Source organism: Schistocerca piceifrons, chromosome 7, assembly GCF_021461385.2.
Source record: "Schistocerca piceifrons isolate TAMUIC-IGC-003096 chromosome 7, iqSchPice1.1, whole genome shotgun sequence".
Classification (NCBI taxonomy): Eukaryota; Metazoa; Arthropoda; class Insecta; order Orthoptera; family Acrididae; genus Schistocerca; species Schistocerca piceifrons.
In genome coordinates, this window is record NC_060144.1 from 191,351,946 (window position 1) to 191,371,695 (window position 19,750).

Genomic DNA, 19,750 nt, shown 5'->3' on the forward strand with positions numbered 1-19,750 from the left:
ATGTTGCATGTGAAAATGCAGTTGTCAGGTGGTCATATTTCAGGTCCTGTCTATCACAAGGGGTAAAGTGTTTCAGACATGTCTTTGCTTAGTGACCATTTGTATACTTGTCAGAAGAATGGGCATACTGTATCTAACCTGAAGTACAGGATCAAAGTTTAAACTTCCTCCAGCCCAGGCAAATTTATCAAATCAGTTGATTCTTTTGCATTAGGTATGGTCTAGGATGGGACTTGGGTAGCTTTCAAATGTACCATTTGTTCAGGTGCAGTTCTTAGAAAACCCCATAAAAATCATGGTTTTTTGCTTCAGAAAGTACCAGTTGTGGGGATGACCACTTCTATAATTTATATTCGTGTCAGGTCGAATTTTTTACTATATGTTCTTAAGATGATATGCTCAGGAAACCTTGTAACTTCGTTCGATGCCACTATTTGCGTTACTGAAATCCAGATGTTCAAACTTAAATGTACTTATGCACATAAAATAGTCATCCAGACTGAGGTACAAATGTAGTTTTAACTGACATAGTGAACATGTGGCAAGGGTTCTAGGGTCATCACAAGGTTTCTGAAGTCACCAAACTATGTTTTTAGTCAGCACTTTTTCACAGATAAGACTTTATGACACACTGTCTCTGTATGACAGGCACTTCACGCCTATACAAATATGCAGTGACAAAAAATGGGTTAAAAAGGTCTGAACACTCCTGAAAAAAAAACCCAAAAGGATACAAAAAATTATGTAAAATAGAAAAGACTGTGAATTTATCAAAATATTTCTAATAAAATTTTTACTATTTTAAGATACACATCATAAGCTGGGGATTTTCAGTGAATTGTGATCGATGAGCAAAGTATCCAGAAAAAAAAGGAAAAAAAGTAAAGCAACCAATTTGTGTTCCTCTTGTATTATGCACACTTATTTATGGTTTACATGTGTCAAAGTATATACATAAACCGTCAAAGCTTTTCTGGCATATAGAATTCACTTTGTATAAGCAGCATGCACTGCTGTACCAGTGGAAAGAAGGTAACTTGCAAAAAATGGTGCTGTTAGAGCACAAAAAAGGCAAACATGTTTCTCTTTAAAAGACAGTGACAGAAAAGTCGGGAACGAGCAGCCTCAGTCCTCATTCTGCCTTTCTCACCAAAAATTTTTGGCATGCAAACATATTCTTCGTGCTTGTTTGTGCTGAAAGACTGTAACAGAAAGACTGTGCCGGGGGGAGGGGGGGGGGGCAGGCTGTCTACCTTTAACACATGGGTATAGGCAGAACTAAAATATTGAACATTTGGGTATAGGAGAAAAAATTGGTTGGAGCCCAGTATTTTTTGCTGCTGAGGTATGATGGAGACAATGGTGGTAGGAAAGAAAAACAAAAGAAGACAGTTGAACAGTTGAAGTGAAAGTGGCAGTTATGTATACTGTAAGTCATTGGGAGAAAAAGGAGACAGTGGGAGAGAGACAGACATAGTCTGCAGCAGTGAGAGGGAGGTGCTGAGCATAAAAAAGACTACAAAGAGATACTGGGTAAAAGAATTTTGAGTGTTCTGTGTTAAAAGAGCAAATATGTTTGCATGCCTTAATTTTTGGTGAAGAAAGCAGATAAGGATTGGGGCAGTTCGTTCCCCACTTTTCTGCCAGGTTTTTCCTTTTTTGTGCTCCAACAGCAGCATTTTTCTGCTGGTGGTTTCATGTCCAAATTTTCATAGCTAGATGAATAGTGGAGAAAGAACAAATAGCCAAACAAAGTGTGTGAAGTAGGCAAATGGGGCACCAAATAGACCAGTGTGAGTTGTAGTTGAGAGAGAGAGAGAGAGAGAGAGAGAGAGAGAGAGAGAGATTTACTTACTTGAAGGAAATGGGAAATTGAAATATTTCATGAACAGCTGCTGCTACCTGTGTAAATGAACTGTCAAAACTTTTCAAGGCCAAGTGATCTAGCACATAAAACCCTGCATTAGCGTAATACTTAACTGTCAAAACCGCTTCTCTCAAAATCAAGTACTACACTTAGTACATTTCGAGAACAAAAGATGTTAGGAGGGCAGATGAGGTGTTTAAATGTTTATCTTTTCAAGGCCTAGCTGTTTAGTGCATAAAATGTTGCATTAGTGTGACAAGTTGTCAAAATTGCTTCCTTTGAATCCAGTACTAAATTAAAAACTTTTGAAGAACATAAGAGGTTAGGAAGACAATTTTATAAACACCTTTATGGTATCTCATTGGTGTTGTCACAGCTCTATAGATGACTATTGTTTTCTCTAGCAGCTGTTAGTGCTTCACAGTTGGAAGCTGGCAACAGCACTGCTAACTGTTAGGGATCTTATGCCAACTCTACTATAGAATTTCACCAGAATTGCCTGAAGTGTGCAAGTGTGGTTGACTACCAAAGATCCCTGGTAAATGTGCTGTGTTTGGAGCTGGACACAGTTCACGTACAGAAGATGACGTTGGCTGCAGTCAGCCATCTGTAGGATGCTGCCTCGGTGTGTAGTAGTTATGGGGAAATTGATGTGTCACTTGGGGCATCTCAAGTATCGCTTGTTTCGCCCTTAGGCTCTGCTGCTGACACGCCTTCGAGCATACCCAATGTAGGAGGCAGATAGTGAATGTGGGAACTGGCTGTCCTGCCTTGCCCATTTGCACTATGAATGGACAAGTGGCCGCTCCTTTACCAAGATCTGAGCAGGCAAGAGGGGGAGTTGTTTGCTAGTTATCAGAAGTTCCAATGTTAGGCATGTTACGGGTTGGAAAGAAGTCCATTGTGTGCCCAGTACAAGATGTGGAGGAGGCCATGCCTGCAGCCATTCAGGGTGTAGTCATTTGCAAGTTGTGGCTCATCTTGGCACCAATGATGCCTTTTGCTTGGGTTCTAAGGCCATTCTCAGTTTATACAGGGTGCTGGTGGAAGTGGTGAAGTTTGCTGGCCAGCATGGAGGGAGCAGGTAGAGTTTACAGTTCCCAGTATGACACCCAGAATTAATTGGGGTCCTTTGGTTTGGAGTGTAGTGGAGGGTCTCAACAAGAGTTTCTTTCAGTTCTGTGATGGTCTTGGTCGCAAGTTTCTGCACTGTGATATGGGGCGAAGAATTGTTGTATGAGAGGTGCATTACACAAAAGAAGCAGCTGCTCAAGTAGTGGACTACTTGTGGAGTGCATAAGGTTTTTCCTTTTAGTTTGGGCAATAGTTTAAGGTTCTCTGATGAATGCTTGTCAGTCAATAGGCAGCGGAATCAGACTGCTTACAGAGTAAAGACATTTCAAATGTCACGATTTTAACCATTAATTGCTGAAGCATCATGTAAGGGCTATTTAATTCACTGCCTTCCAGGAAAGCTGTCTTGCTAAGGTTGTACTCTGGAGTCAGAAATGGATGAAAGCTGAAATTAAAAGCTCTGAAGTACTTAACGAGAAAAATGGTTCAAATGGCTCTGAGCACTATGGGACTTAACATCTGAGGTCATCAGTCCCATAGAACTTAGAACTACTTAAACCTAACTAACCTAAGGACATCACACACATCCATGCCCGAGGCAGGATTTAAACCTGCGACCGCAGCGGTCGCGCGGTTCCAGACTGAAGCGCCTAGAACCGCTGGACCACACCGGCCGGCCGACTTAACAAGACCTGGAATGTATATCAAAAAGATAGATTAGACATCATAAGAGGGAGAGTCTTCCTTGCAGTTGACAAAAATATTATGTCTTTCGAGGTTGAAATTGACAATATTTTAAAAGGATAGATAGCTACTCACCATGCAGCATAGATGCTGAGTTGCAGATAGGTACAACAAGAAGACTATTTAAAAAAGTAAGCTTTTGGCCGAAAGGCCTTCTTCTGAGTTAGACAACATACATGCACACATTCATGACACTACTCACACCCACATGACCACTGTCTTTGGTCTGGCTTCGGCAGCCAGAGACAGTGGTCATGTGTGTTTGAGTTGTGTTTGCATGAATGCGTGTGTGTATGTTGTCTAATGCAAAAGAAATCCATATGGCTGAAAGCTGACTGTTTTGAGCAGGTAGTTTAACAACTCATACACAATAAAATATGCTAGACCTTGTACACACAAACAGACTTGGCGTCATCAACAGTGTCAGTATAAAGACAGGGATTAGTGATTATATCATTATAGTGACAATGACTATGACTGTCTTTGTGCTGGAAAGTGGATAAGCAGTTTTTACTTAGACAATTAATGGATGCCATTTCTGGTCAAAGGATTTTTTTCTGTCATTTGTTGACTAGTCTGGTGTGGCAGTAGAAAAAAGCAAAAGGAAAAATGATGTTTTAAATCTTGCATTTAAAAAATTGTTCATCCAGGAGACTCTTACAGACTGAGTAGAGGACATAGAAGTAGGCATTCATCCCACTGAGAAGCAACAGAAAGAGTTGAAAACAAGTAAGTCATGGTCAGGATGGAATCCCAGTTTGGTTTTACAGAGGTACTCTTTGGCATTATCCCTTTACTTAGTTTGCTTTTGTTGCAAATATCTCTCCCAGCATAAAGTTCCAAGCAACTGGAAAAAGGAGCAGGCTGCGTCTTCCATATATAAGAAAGGCAAAAGAACAGACCCGCAAAATTAAAGACCAATTACCTTAATATCAGTTTGCTGCATAAGCTCTTGAGCATATTAGTAAAGTGTTTCCTTGCGGCAGAAAAGTTTTTGTCCACAGATCAGCACAGAAATTATAAAATGTTGTTCAAGCAAAACTCTACTTAGCCTTTTTCTCCCATGTTATCCTGCAAACCATGGATGAAGGGTAACTGGCAGATTACATATACCTAGATTTCTGGAAAGTGTTTGACACAGTGTGCCACTGTAGACTATTAACAAAGGTCCAAGCATACGTAATAGGTTCTTAGATATGTGAGTGGCTTGAAGACTTTTTTAATAATACAAGTTATTACAATGGCCTGGGTGGTGAGTGTTAATCAGAGACAAGGGTCTCATCAGGAGAGCCTCAGGGAACTGCAATAGGACTGGTCTTGTTCTCTATATACTAAAATTATTTAATAGTTAGTATGAGTTACAATCTGCGAAAGTTTGCTGCTGTTGCTGCAGAGTGTGAGAACATGTTGTTGTTGAGTAACTGTAGGCGGATAAAAGATGACTTAGATAGAATTTCTGTTCTGTGTGATGAATGGCAGCTTGCTATAAAAGTAGAAAAATGTAAGAAATGGAGATGAGCGGGTAAAAAAAACAATCCTGTAATGTTCAAATACAGTTTTAGTGGTATGTTTCTTGATTAAATATCTAGGCATAACATTGCAAAGCGATATGAAATGGAATAAGCATACGTGGTTGGTTGTAGAAAAGGTGAACGTTAGACTTCAGTTTCTTGCGAGACTTCTAGGAAAGCGTAGCTCTTCTATGAAGGAAATTTCATACAGAACATCACCAGGTCAAATTAAAGGGAGAGATTGAAGTAATTTAGAGGCATGCTATTGTGTTTGTTACTTGTAGGTCTGATCGACACATATTACAGAAATGCTCTGTGAATTGAAATGAGACTCACAGGAAGAAAGATGATGTTCCTTTTGCAAAATATTATTGAGGAATTTTATGGAACCGGCATTTGCATCAGACTGCAGAACTATTCTACTACCACCAACAAACATCTCGCATAAGGGTCATGAAGATTAGGTGATAAAAATCAGGGCTCATACACAGAGGAATATAGACAACTGTTTTTCCCCTTTTTCCATTTGTAAGTGGAATAGGAAAGGGAATAACTAGAAGTGATATAAGTTATCCCTTGCCATAAACTGTATAGTGGCTTGCATAGTATCTATATGTAGATGTAGAACTACTTCAGGTAGCAAACATAATACTGAAATAAAATGAATCATCAAACTTGACATCACTCCCAAGATAGATGTATCAGTCTTCTGTTGATGACAGATGGTACACATTGTCACGCTACAGACTTTCATAGGTGATATTTGCATTAACAAGGACTATCAAATCACCCATGAAAAATTTCTTTGTTCTTAAATAAAATTTTCTGGCAGTCAGTTCTCCAGGAAATTTAAAGTATGTCATGGACCTAAAAACTTTCCATTTCTGTAATTTCGGAATTTCTGTGCATCACAAGGAAATTATGGACAGTGGGAGACTGGAAACGATTGATTTGGGATGATCAGTCACGTTATACCCTGTGGATTATCAATGGAAGCTGCAGAATGCTACCTGCCATCATGTGTAGTGCCAACAGTGAAGTACAAAGCAGGAGATGTTATGGTATGAGGGTTTCTTTTTCACGGTTAGGGTATGGTTCCTTTATTTCATTTAAGAGAATGCTAAATGCTGAAGGATATGAACACATTTTACAGCATTGTGTATTGCATAAAGTAAAGGAACATTTCGGATACAATTAATGAATGTATCAGCATGACAGTGTTCCCTGCTATAAACCAGCACCTGTGAGACAACAGTTTGTGGACAGTAACATTCGTGAAATGGAGTGGCCTGCCCGTACCCAAGTTCAGTCCGATGTAACCCATTTGGGGTGTGTTAGAATGTTGAATTCACTCAAGACCTCGTCTGGTTATCACTTAAGACCTCCTCTGGTTTTGGCTCTTGTGATAGAATGAGTTGCCATTCCTCCTGAGACATTCAGACACTTCTCTGGAAGTGGTCCAAGTGAGAGTTCAAGCAATCATTAAATCAAAGGATGGACACATCCCATATTAATGCCCACTAATAGGTATCCAGATATCTGTGATCATGTAGTGTACCTAGTTAGATATTGACCATATGCTTTTGAATTATTGCAAGATTCAATTTAATGGAAGGGTCCCTTATCAGTCTTTCTTTAAGTAATTTGTATGTTACATGCAGTGGCATCATACAGGCAATTTATCAGTGAGTTTGAAGCAGTTATTTTCTAATGACTGTCGACATGTACTAAAAGCAATAAGTCATCCAGTTATGCCACAACTTCCAACAGTTCTTGTTTGTTTTGCAATGTTTCCAGTAATGCTTCAGTATTAATATACCAAAAATTAGGTACACACACAAACACACACACACATACACACACACACACGGGATTACCCTTACATGATACATTTAGTACTTGCTGTTGTTAGGCTTGACAATTCTGTGTGCTGGTCTTTACCATACTTCACTAGGAAACATTCATCGGCAGATAATTTCTTATATCTTTTTCATGGAGAATCAGCGCCACCATAAATTGCCAAATACCTTGGATATCTCTATCATTATAATTGTTAAATGTTTTCCTTTTGTAATATACGCAAATTTCTTAGCCTCATTAACTGTGCCCTTCGTACTTTTTCCTTTGTAGAACCAAATTGGGCATAGTTAATCATGCCAGCATACTGAGGCATTTTAAGCTGGTCATCATTATTTTTTCCAGTTTCTTATGCGATAAATTTGTTAGAAAAATTTGGGGTCTTTGCACTCACCCTGGGGACCTATGAAATTCCCTGCAAGTGGTTGTCTTTTGGCACCAGTGCCATTATTCGTGTATACTACAAAAAGAGTGATACCTTATAAATTATTAGCATATCTGTGCTGTTATGTTCCCATGTGCCATGCATTAATTAGCTACAAGTGACTGACTGTCCTTTTTTTTATTATTTGGAATACAATTATGAGATGTTTACATACATTTTCCATAGAGTATGAACAACATGTTTGACAACAGATTTCAGTATTTTTTTATTTTTTATTTTTTTTTTTTTAATCCTGTGCATTAGTAATTTTAGGGGTAAAGTGTCAAATAAATGGATTTATCAAGGAACTTGCTTCACTCACCTAATGTGGGAGAGGAGTCAGGTATGAGGGATTGTAACTTTTTCCATGAACTGCTGAAGAGACTGTATAAAGGAGTCAAAGTCATTCAGACTTCACAAAATTTGTCTAAGACCTGACCCTGTGTGCATTACATGTTCCCATCTTTCGCCATATAACAGTACGTGCAGCATTATTGAACATGATAGTTTCGATGGTCCAATTGTTATGATGTGGGGAAGAATGTTGTTGCATGGGTGTACTAACGCCCAAATATTTGAACATGTGACATTGCTGTCCTTCCCCACGAATGTATTTTCAGGGGTGCAATTGGCCCCGAATTCCCTTTTGTGGACACAAGTGCACAACTGCGTCAAACTGCATGGATGGAGAAGCTCTTCGAATGAGAGTATATTTAGCAAATGGACTGACCTGCCCATTCCCCAAACTTAAGTCCCATCCAGCATGTGTGGGATGTGTTGGGGAAAAATATTGCAGCATGTCTGCATGCGCCAGCGACCATCCAGCAGTTGTCAATTATACTGGTATAGGAAATGGAAATGAGCGTATGGCGTCAGTGGCCAGGAGTTCCCAGGTGGGAAGTTCGTCCGCCAAATGCAAGTCGTATTGAGTGCAACGTCACATTGGACGACTTCTGTGTCGACAATGGGGATGAAATGATGATGAGGACAGCACAACACCCAGTCCATGAGGAAAGAAAATCTCCCACACCAGCCAGGAATCGAACCCAGGCCCCTGTGCATGGCAGTCCAGCGCGCTGACCATTCAGCTATTGGGGTGGACTCTGGTGTAAGAATGGAACATACTACCATAAGAAATCCTTATCAACCTTGTGGCCAGCAGGGGAGCACATTGGAGAGCATTCATTGCTGTGTGTGGTGATCACACACCCTATTAAGATCCATGCCCTGTTGTTGTTGTTGTTGTTGTTGTTGTAGTCTTCAGTCCTGAGATTGGTTTGATGCAGCTCTCCATGCTACTCTATCCTGTGCAAGCTTCTTCATCTCCCAGTACCTATTGCAACCTACATCCTTCTGTAGCTGTTTAGTGTATTCATCTCTTGGTCTCCCTCTACGATTTTTACCCTTCACCCTGCCCTCCAATGGTAAATTGGTGATCCTTTGATGCCTCAGAACATGTCCTACCAACTGGTCCCTTCTTCTTGTCAAGTTGTGCCACAAACTCCTCTTCTCCCCAGTTCTATTCAATACCTACTCATTAGTTATGTGATCTACCCATCTAATCTAAAGCATTCTTCTGTAGCACCACATTTCAAAAGCTTCTCTTCTCTTCTTGTCCAAACTATTTATCGTCCATGTTTCACTTCCATACATGGCTACACTCCATACAAATACTTTCAGAAATGACTTCCTGACACTTAAATCTACACTCGATGTTAACAAATTCCTCTTCTTCAGAAACGCTTTCCTTGCCATTGCCAGTCTACATTTTATATCCTCTCTACTTTGACCATCATCAGTTATTTTGCTCCCCAAATAGCAAAACTCATGTACTACTTTCAGTGTCTCATTTCCTAATCTAATTCCCTCAGCATCACCCGACTTAATTTGACAACATTCCATTATCCTCGTTTTGCTTTTGTTGATGTTCATCTTATATCCTCCTTTCAACACACTGTCCATTCCATTCAACTGCTCCTCCAAGTCCTTTGGTGTCTCTGACAGAATTACAATGTCATCGGCGAACCTCAAAGTTTTTATTTCTTCTCCATGGATTTTAATACCTACTCCGAATTTTTCTTTTGTTTCCTTTACTGCTTGCTCAATATACAGATTGAATAACATCGGAGAGAGGCTACAACCCTGTCTCACTCCCTTCCCAACCACTGCTTCCCTTTCTTGCCCCTCAACTCTTATAACTGCCATCTGGTTTCTGTACAAATTGTAAATAGCCTTTCGCTCCCTGTATTTTACCCCTGCCACCTTTAGAATTTGAAAGAGAGTACTCCAGTCAACATTGTCAAAAGCTTTCTCTAAGTCTACAAATGCTAGAAACGTACGTTTGCCTGTTCTTAATCTTTCTTCTGAGATAAGTCGTAAGGTCAGTATTGCCTTACATGTTCCAATATTTCTACAGAAGCCAAACTGATCTTCCCCGAGGTCGGCTTCTACCAGTTTTTCCATTCGTCTGTAAAGAATTTGCATTAGTATTTTGCAAATGTGACTTATTAAACTGATAGTTCAGTAATTTTCACATCTGTCAACACCTGCTTTCTTTGGGATTGGAATTATTATATTCTTCTTGAAGTATGAGAGTATTTCGCTGTCTCATACATCTTGCTCACCACATGGTAGAGTTTTGTCAGGAGTGGCTCTCCCAAGGCCATCAGCAGTTCTAATGGAATGTTGTCTACTCCGGGGGCCTTGTTTCGACTCATGTCTTTCAGTGCTCTGTCAAACTCTTCACGCAGTATCGTATCTCCCATTTCATCTTCATCTACATGCTCTTCCATTTCCATAATATTGTCCTCAAGTACATCGCCCTTGTATAAACCCTCTATATACTCCTTCCACCTTTCTGCTTTCCCTTCTTTGCTTAGAACTGGGTTTCCATCTGAGCTCTTAATATTCATACAAGTGGCTCTCTTTTCTCCAAAGGCCTCCTTAATTTTCCTGTAGGCAGTATCTATCTTACCCCTAGTGAGATAAGCCTCTACATCCTTACATTTGTCTTCTAGCCATTCCTGCTTAGCCATTTTGCACTTCCTGTTGATCTCATTTTTGAGAAGTTTGTATTCCTTTTTGCCTGCTTCATTTACTGCATTTTTATATTTTCTCCTTTCATCAATTAAATTCAATATTTCTTCTGTTACCCAAGGATTTCTACTAGCCCTCGTCTTTTTACTTACTTGATCCTGGGCTGCCTTCACTACTTCATGCCTCAGAGCTACCCACTCTTCTTCTACTGTATTTCTTCCCCCATTCCTGTCAGTTGATCCCTTATGCTCTCCCTGAAACTCTGTACAACCTCTGGTTTAGTCAGTTTATCCAGGTCCCATCTCCTCAATTTCCCACCTTTTTGCAGTTTCTTCAGTTTTAATCTACAGTTCATAACCAATAGATTGTGGCCAGAATCCACATCTGCCCCTGGAAATGTCTTACAATTTAAAGCCTTGTTCCTAAATCTCTGTGTTACCATTATATAATCTATCTGATACCTTCTAGTATCTGCAGGATTCTTCCATGTAAACAACCTTCTTTTATGATTCTTGATCCAAGTGTTAACTATAATTAAGTTATGATCTGTGCAAAATTCTACCAGATGGCTTCCTCTTTCATTTCTTACCCCCAATACATATTCACCTACTATGTTTCCTTCTCTCCCTTTTCCTACTCTCAAATTCCAGTCACCCATGACTATTAAATTTTCGTCTCCCTTCACTACCTGAATAATTTCTTTTATCTCGTCATACATTTCATCAATTTCTTCATCATCTGCAGAGCTAGTTGGCATATAAACTTGTACTACTGTAGTAGGCATGGGCTTTGTGTCTATCTTGGCCACAATAATGCGTTCACAATGCTGTTTGTAGTAGATTACCCGCACTCCTACTTTTTTATTCATTATTAAACCTACTCCTGCATTACCCCTATTTGATTTTGTATTTATAACCCTGTATTCACCTGACAAAAAGTCTTGTTCCTCCTGCCACCGAACTTCACTAATTCCCACTATATCTAACTTTAACCTATCCATTTCCCTTTTTAAATTTTCTAACCTACCTGCCCGATTAACGGATCTGACATTCCACACTCCGATGCGTAGAACGCCAGTTTTCTTTCTCCTGATAATGGCATCCTCTTGAGTAGTCCCCGCCTGGAGATCCGAATGGGGGACTATTTTACCTCTGGAATATTTTACCCAAGAGGACGCCATCTTCATGTAACCATACAGTAAAGCTGCATGCCCTCGGGAAAAATTATGGATGTAGTTTCCCCTTGCTTTCAGCCGTTCGCAGTACCAGCACAGCAAGGCCGTTTTGGTTAGTTTTACAAGGCCAGATCAGTCAATCTTCCAGACTGTTGCCTGTGCAACTACTGAAAAGGCTGCTGCCCCTCTTCAGGAACCACGTGTTTGTCTGGCCTCTCAACAGATACCCCTCCGTTGTGGTTGCACCTACGGTACGGCCATCTGTATCGCTGAGGCACGCAAGCCTCCCCACCAATGGCAAGGTCCATGGTTCATGGGGGGGATCCGTGTCCTACCTTTTTTAATGTCCAACGTATTATCATGAATCACAGTAACTTCAGTGTAATTATCGTCTTTATCGTGTTTATCTCATTGTGTATTTCTTTTAGTTACCTTCTCTTCTATATTGTTGCAATTCTTTCTAATTTACGGTGTAAGTTTCATTAAAGTATGTTACTTGGCTGTGGCAGATCTAGCAAAAGTTACTTTTGTCCTTAAGTTTTGCCCACCAGTACATCATGAAAATTTCTTCACAGAAGGAAACTGTGTTTCTGTCTTGCTATGACTATTAAGGGAAGTGGTTCTCATGTTCAAAAGGTCATTGTCAAACTGTACACTTTCAAATGATTACTAAAAATTATTTTTTAATTGAATCAACTGTGGGTTCTTGGTGAGACATTGTAAATTAACTGAACAAACACTGTTTTTTTTGCCTTGTTTCACAAATTTTGTTATTGTTACTGCACAACCTAGGTTTCAGGTTATAATCCCATTTTCGACTTGAAGTGCTTAACGGCCTCATAACCCAAAACCTAGGTTGTGCAGTAACAATAACAAAATTTGTGAAGGAAGGCAAAAAGTACTTGAAAATGGGCTTATAATTCGAAACCTAGGTTGTGCAGTAACAATAACAAAATTTGTGAAGAAAGGCAAAAAACAGTGTTTGTGCAGTTAATTACTAAAAGTAACATAAAAAGGGCTATTTCAGTACTAGTATTTAAAGGGTTGTGCAGTAACAATAACAAAATTTGTGAAGGAAGGCAAAAAACAGTGTTTGTGCAGTTAATTACTAAAAGTAACATAAAAAGGGCTATTTCAGTACTAGTATTTAAATAAAAGCGATAGTATGACTGCTCATTGAGATACAGGTAACTTTAATACTGCTTTTACTCTCATAGTGTGTAGAATAATTGTGAAAATAATGGAAGTTGCACTGTTTATTTGCATAATAAATACAATTAATGGTATTGGTAACATGCTGTTACTTTGACAGATGGTGCTCTGCAAGGAGGACGCATCATACTTGCTAAGTCTTGAGGTACAGGCACCTATAGACAATGTCCTTATACAGAGTGATGTACAGATTGACCTTCTGGATGTTGAAAAAAATTCAGCTGTTGTTAGTTACAGTAAATGCGACTCCTCGGTATGTATTATGTATTATTTATAAATTTTGCATTGCAGTGAAGTTTTCCAATCCTATTGTGTAAATTCATTTTGATAATGATGGTGGGTGTAAAATATCCAATCTCACTTGTCACTGTAAGTGTTTTAAGTCTAGGAAAAATATATTACCAGGCATCCAGTGAAAAGGGAATTGAAAATATAGTCAACTATAACACTTTGCTACACAATGAAACTGAGTGTCAGTTTACTCACTTAGCTTTTTCTGCACTTGTAGCATTGAATGTGCATGGAAGGATGAGAATTAGAAAATTAATTATTGCTGAATCACAGACCATATTACACGATGGGAATACTGTAAGATCAACGCTGAGGTGACAAAAGTCATGGGAAACCTCCTAATATCTCATTGGACCTCCTTTGCCTGGAGTAGCACAGCATCTCAATATAGCACGGACTTAACAAGCCGTTGAAAGTCCTTGCAGAAATACATAGCCCTGCTGCCTCTATAGCCATCTGTGATTGCGAAAGCGATGCCGGTGGAGGATTTTGTGCACAAATTGATCTCTCGATTATGTCCAATGAATGTTTGATGCGGTTCATTTCGGGTGATCTGGTGGTCAAACCATTAGTTCGAATTGTCCAGAATGTTCTTCAAACCAGTCACGAGCAGTTGTAGTCCGTGACATGGCACATTGTCATCCATAAAAATAAAGTTCATGAATGGATCTCTACATAGTCAAACACAAACATTTCCAGTCAATTATCAGCCAAGTTTGACTAGAGGACCCAGTCCATTTCATGCAAATGCAGTCCACACCATTATAGAGCCACCACCAGCTTGTAGAGTGCCTTGTCGACAGTAAGGCTTCACGGGGTCTGCACCGTGCTTGAACTGTACTATCAGCTTTTATCAACTGAAATAAGGACTCATCTGACCGGGCCGAAGTTTCCCAGTCATCTGTGGTCCGACCAATATCGCCACGAGACGAGGAGACGCACTGCAAGCGATATCGTGCTGTTAGCAAAGGCACTCACTCCGTTCATCTGCTGTGATAGACCATTAAGGCTGAATTTCACCAAACGGTCCTAACAAATATGTTCGTCGTACATCCCACATTGATTTCTGTGGTTATTTCACGCAATTTTGCTTGTCTGTTGGCACTGACAACTCTGCACAAACACTGCTGCCCTCGGTCGTTAAGTGAAGGTCATCGACCACTGCATTGTCCGTGGTAAGAGGCAGTGCCTGAAATTTTGTATTCTTGGTACACTATTGACTGTGGATCTCAGAATATTGAATTCCCTAATGATTTCCGAAATGGATGTCCCATTTGTCTATCTCCAACTACCATTTCACATTCAAAGTCTGTTAATTCCAGTTGTGCTGCTATAATCATACCAGAAACTTTTCCACATGAATCACCTGAATGCAAATGACGGTGCCGCCAATGCCCAGCCCTTTTATACCTCTTGTACACGATTCTACCGCCATCTGCATAAGTGCATATCACCATCCCGTGACTTGTCAGTTCAGTGTAGTATAGGCTGTACAAACAACAGTGAAGTCTGTGATGGGTGAATTATGTGATATCAGCCCATTTTTATCGTGGCTAGATTGTGGATTCCTGATAAGTGGAAGACTCGATTGCTTTTCATGTATTACAGTACCAGTAACATACCTGTGGTGCCTCAGTCTAGAGAAAATGATCCTTGCCAGTCAACTGCCATGTTGGAAGGGTGATAAGATTCACTGTCATCTCTGGCAGGCTGTAACATAGGATCGATGGACCAATCTGCAGTGAACCACTCACCACAATCCAATACTGGGCAACAACTGGCAAGCAACCGTACCATCCAAAAACAGTACGAGGACGCACAGTTCCTGCATGTTTAAATTCAGAAAAAAACCGTATACAGTACAAATAGAGGTTAGATTTATGCCTTTTGTGTAACTGCGCATAGATAAGTATCCATGATTAAGACAAATAAGTTATTGTTATTGTAGGTCATGCTACAGAAGAATGCTGAAGATTAGATGGGTAGATCACATAACTAACGAGGAGGTATTGAATAGAACTGGGGAGAAGAGGAGTTTGTGGCACAACCTGACTAGAAGAAGGGATCGGTTGGTAGGACACGTTCTGAGGCATCGAGAGATCACCAATTTAGTATTGGAGGGCCACGTGGAGGGTAAAAATCGTAGAGGGAGACCAAGAGATGAATACACTAAGCAGATTCAGAAGGATGTAGGATGCAGTAGGTACTGGGAGACGAAGAAGCTTGCACAGGGTAGAGTAGCATGGAGAGCTGCATCAAACCAGTCTCAGGACTGAAGACCACAACAACAACATTGTAGGTCAGCTAAGACACACCCAGAAAAAATTTTATATATATATATATATATATATGATATGGTTATAATACAGGGAATCATTCCACGTAGGAAAAATATATCTAAAAACTAAGATGATGTGACTTATCAAATGAAAGTGCTGGCAGGTCGACAGACACACAAACAAACACAAACATACACACACAATTCAAGCTTTCGCAACAAACTGTTGCCTCATCAGGAAAGAGGGAAGGAGAGGGAAAGACGAAAGGAAGTGGGTTTTAAGGGAGAGGGTAAGGAGTCATTCCAATCCCGGGAGCGGAAAGACTTACCTTAGGGGGAAAAAAGGACGGGTATACACTCGCACACACACACACATATCCATCCACACATATACAGACACAAGCAGACATATTTAAAGACAAAGAGTTTGGGCAGAGATGTCAGTCGAGGCGGAAGTGCAGAGGCAAAGATGATGTTGAATGACATGTGAGGTATGAGTGGCGGCAACTTGAAATTAGCGGAGATTGAGGCCTGGTGGTGTCTGACATATCCTCTCTTCCCGTTCCCCACCAGGCCTCAATCTCCACTAATTTCAAGTTGCCGCCACTCATACCTCACCTGTCATTCAAAATCATCTTTGCGTCTGCACTTCCACCTCGACTGACATCTCTGCCCAAACTCTTTGTCTTTAAATATGTCTGCTTGTGTCTGTATATGTGTGGATGGATATGTGTGTGTGTGCGAGTGTATACCCGTCCTTTTTTCCCCCTAAGGTAAGTCTTTCCGCTCCCGGGATTGGAATGACTCCTTACCCTCTCCCTTAAAACCCACTTCCTTTCGTCTTTCCCTCTCCTTCCCTCTTTCCTGATGAGGCAACAGTTTGTTGCGAAAGCTTGAATTGTGTGTGTATGTTTGTGTTTGTTTGTGTGTCTGTCGACCTGCCAGCACTTTCATTTGGTAAGTCACATCATATAAATTAGTGTACCATTTTAGAGGTTTCCATTCACTCAAGATTTATTGTTGGAACAGTATATGAAATGATTACATTTACAGATCAGTAGCACAAGCAGTTCTGAGTCACCACGTATCAACCCTTGCTGAAATGTACATATTAGAACATGGTGTAGCCTTCACAGGTGGCACTGCTGGTGTTGACTCTGGCGTCCAGTCAATCATACAGATGGTGAATCTGTCCTGGGATACATAATGCCATGCCAGCTCAACTTGTTCCCATAGTTCTGGTAAGAGTTGTTGTTTGATGAGTTGCTTGAGTCACATCATACTCACATGTGGTCGATTGGAGACAAGACCAGAGATCATGCTGGCCAGGGAAGTTGCTGCATGTCTGGCAGAGCACATTAAGCCTTTTGGGCAGTGTGTGGGTGAGCACTATCCTGTCGCAACAACACGTCACCTTCCTGTTGCCAGAATGGCGAAAGAACGGATCTAACAACACTCTGCATGTACCGAGCACTGGTTAGTGTCCCCTCTGGAAACACCAAACATGGATGAGATTTGTAGCTTATCACACCCCAAGCCATAAGACCTGGGTAGGGGCCAATGTGTCTTGGACAAATGCATTATGTGAGACAGTGCTCACCAGGTCTATGTTGTATGTGTTAGTGACCATCATTTGTGTGCTGATGGAATCTACTGTCATTGCTGAAGACTACAGACTGCCATCCCATCTTCCAAGTCATCCTCTGACAGCACCAGTTGAGCTGTGCACATTGATGTTGTGGCATGAGTATAAGATGGGCTAGAGGTGGTTGTCCTAACACATCTGGGCTCTCAAGTCCTCTTACCTGGGCTGTGGTAGCTGTATGATTGGCCACTGCTGCCCTTACAGTGCGATGATCCTGGTGAGAATCCAGAACCTTGTCAGTGGGCTTGAGACAGTTCACATGACCACTGATTCCAGCATCAGTGCACAACTGGTGCAGCACATCCAACTTGCGTGGCAATTCTCTAAAAGGACCATCCAGCCACTCATAAGGCCACAGTTTGACCCCTTTCAAACTCACTAGTCAGCTATAGGATGCGCGAGTGCATCTCTGTGGCATGGTTGACTGCCTGCTTCACATGTTTGCTAACACTGAGCCTTCTGTCTGTGAGCATTCCTTTTAAAAAAGTAGACACAGATGGTACTATGATAGCTATGCCACTACACTATCTGTTGACAGATGCCATTGAAACCCATATCAGTATGTCCACTAACCACCAGGTGGCATATGCTGTCATCAGATCAAAATAGACATCGTGTTTCCAGGTGTACTACATTTTCTCCCCCAGCAGTGTATGTTTGTTGTATTGGTGAATGATGTTTACGTGAACATCAACATGGTAGGGTGGTCTGCAGTTTGTACATCCAGTAGGTGACTGTTACAGCTGCAGACTAATGTATACAATGTGGAAGTGGGTCTATGGAGAATATCCAAGAAATAGGACAAGGCATTCCAAATCATAAAATATATGCAAGCCTTGCTAAAGTAAATGTTCCATATTGTACAGTGCAAAAAGAAATGCTGTCTGAGCAGAGCTATTTTTGAGAACATTTGTACAAGCTATGGATAATATTAAAGTACACTTGTACCTGCTATGAGATGTGAAGCACCAGTTGAGCCATGCATGTCGATGCTGTGGCATGAGTGGAGGATGGGATAGAGTGTGCGTGCCCATTGTCCCACTGCTAATAACCAGTTCACAACAGTTCATGTTGACACATCTGGGCTCACAAGCCCTCTTATCTTTGCTGCAGTAGCTGTATGAACTGCCCTTTCAATATGACAATCCCGGTGGGCATCTGTGCTTTGTGGGATTTCTGGAACCTCACCTACATATGTGAGAATATTCAGGTGACAACTGAAACCAGCATTATTGCACAACTGGTGCATCACATACAGCCTGTGTGGAACTTCTCCGAAAAGACCACCTTGCCACTTAGATGGCCACAATTATGCACCTTTCAAACCCACTCAGTTGGCTGTAGGAAGCATGAGTGCATCTATGTGGCTTGGTTGCTTCACACATTTGCACCATGCTGAGCCTTATAGATGTGATGATTCCCTATTAAATGGTGGACACGCATGGTACTCTGGTAGCTATGCCACTACGCTGTATGTTGGCGCACAATGTTGAAACCATTATCGGTACATCCACTATCCCCTAGGTAGCATATGCCACTATCAGATAAAAATTGACGTCATCTTTCCAGTTGTCCTTCTTTTTTACCGATCAGCATATTTGTTGGTTGCAGCTGAACATTTACATCCACTTTAGATAAAAAGTTTTTTATGGCAGTTGGCACCTCACACAAGTTAGGCAGTTATGTTCAGAGCCAGCTTGCAAAGTTTTGTAAGGTGTTTGTTGCATATTCTGAGGCTCTCTGTGAAAATGTAGATATCACAAGCACACGACTGAAATGAAATTCTTAACAGCATTGCAGAAAGTGTAGAAAAACTAGGTTTGACATGGAATTTATTAGTTTTTGTGTCTACAGACAAAGCACCAGATATGTTGGGTAATAAATCAGGATTTGTAGTGCAACTGAAAGGGAAAATAAAAAAAGTTTCCAGTAGATCTGCAGTGTGAAGTAATGGATTTGCAATGTGACAGGCAGATTTTTCCAAACATTTCCATCAAGTTTGATTTCCCCATTCACACAAATCATGACACAGCTCCTCGCCCTATTCACTGTGATGATGGAGAGGGTACAGTGCTTGCTGCTTGCAGGCCTGCACTCATCATCTGCTTGTGGTGCACGTTTGTTGTGAAGCTCCACTCTAAATTAATAAAAATCTCCTAACTGCTCTTAATTTTAGTAGTTCTTTTCAAGATATTGACTGTTGTTTATTATACAGTAGCAAACTACCAGTCATTCCTCACTTAGTTCATTATGAGACATTACAGCAAACTACAACTCATTCATTACTTAGTCATTTATAAGCTGAACAGGTTTTTAAAAATTTCTTCCAGTATATTCCCATATCAGTAACACACAGAAAATGCTTCTGCTTTCACTATTTTTATGCTTGTGTTGTCCTAAATTGTTTTGTTTAAACTTCAGATACATATTTTTTTGTTGCAATTATATCCGTCTTTGCAATAAATTTCTTAGGTGATATTCAATACACCGTACCTATTCCTGAAGCTCCTTCTGAGTTTAGCTATTTAGTCATACACATCAACAACAAAATATGCTTGCTGTAACCTAACCAAAACTTTTATATTTAAGTTTAATGTGATATTGATAAGCTCTGTATTACTGATACAATTTCTTATG

At 40.5% G+C, this 19,750-nt stretch overlaps 1 protein-coding gene across 4 annotated transcripts in view; it reads left to right on the forward strand.

Annotated features, from left to right (window-relative positions):
• LOC124805362 (Bardet-Biedl syndrome 7 protein homolog) overlaps positions 1–19,750 on the forward strand; it is a 142,954-nt gene that overhangs the window by 89,845 nt on the left and 33,359 nt on the right. For 3 of the 4 annotated variants that reach the window (XM_047265908.1, XM_047265911.1, XM_047265909.1), the window contains one exon: positions 13,000–13,152. The exons of the other annotated variant lie outside the window; for it this stretch is intronic. In XM_047265908.1, coding sequence (XP_047121864.1) covers positions 13,000–13,152 — 153 coding nt within the window. The remainder of the gene's footprint in view (positions 1–12,999; positions 13,153–19,750) is intronic. 4 annotated transcript variants of the gene reach the window in all.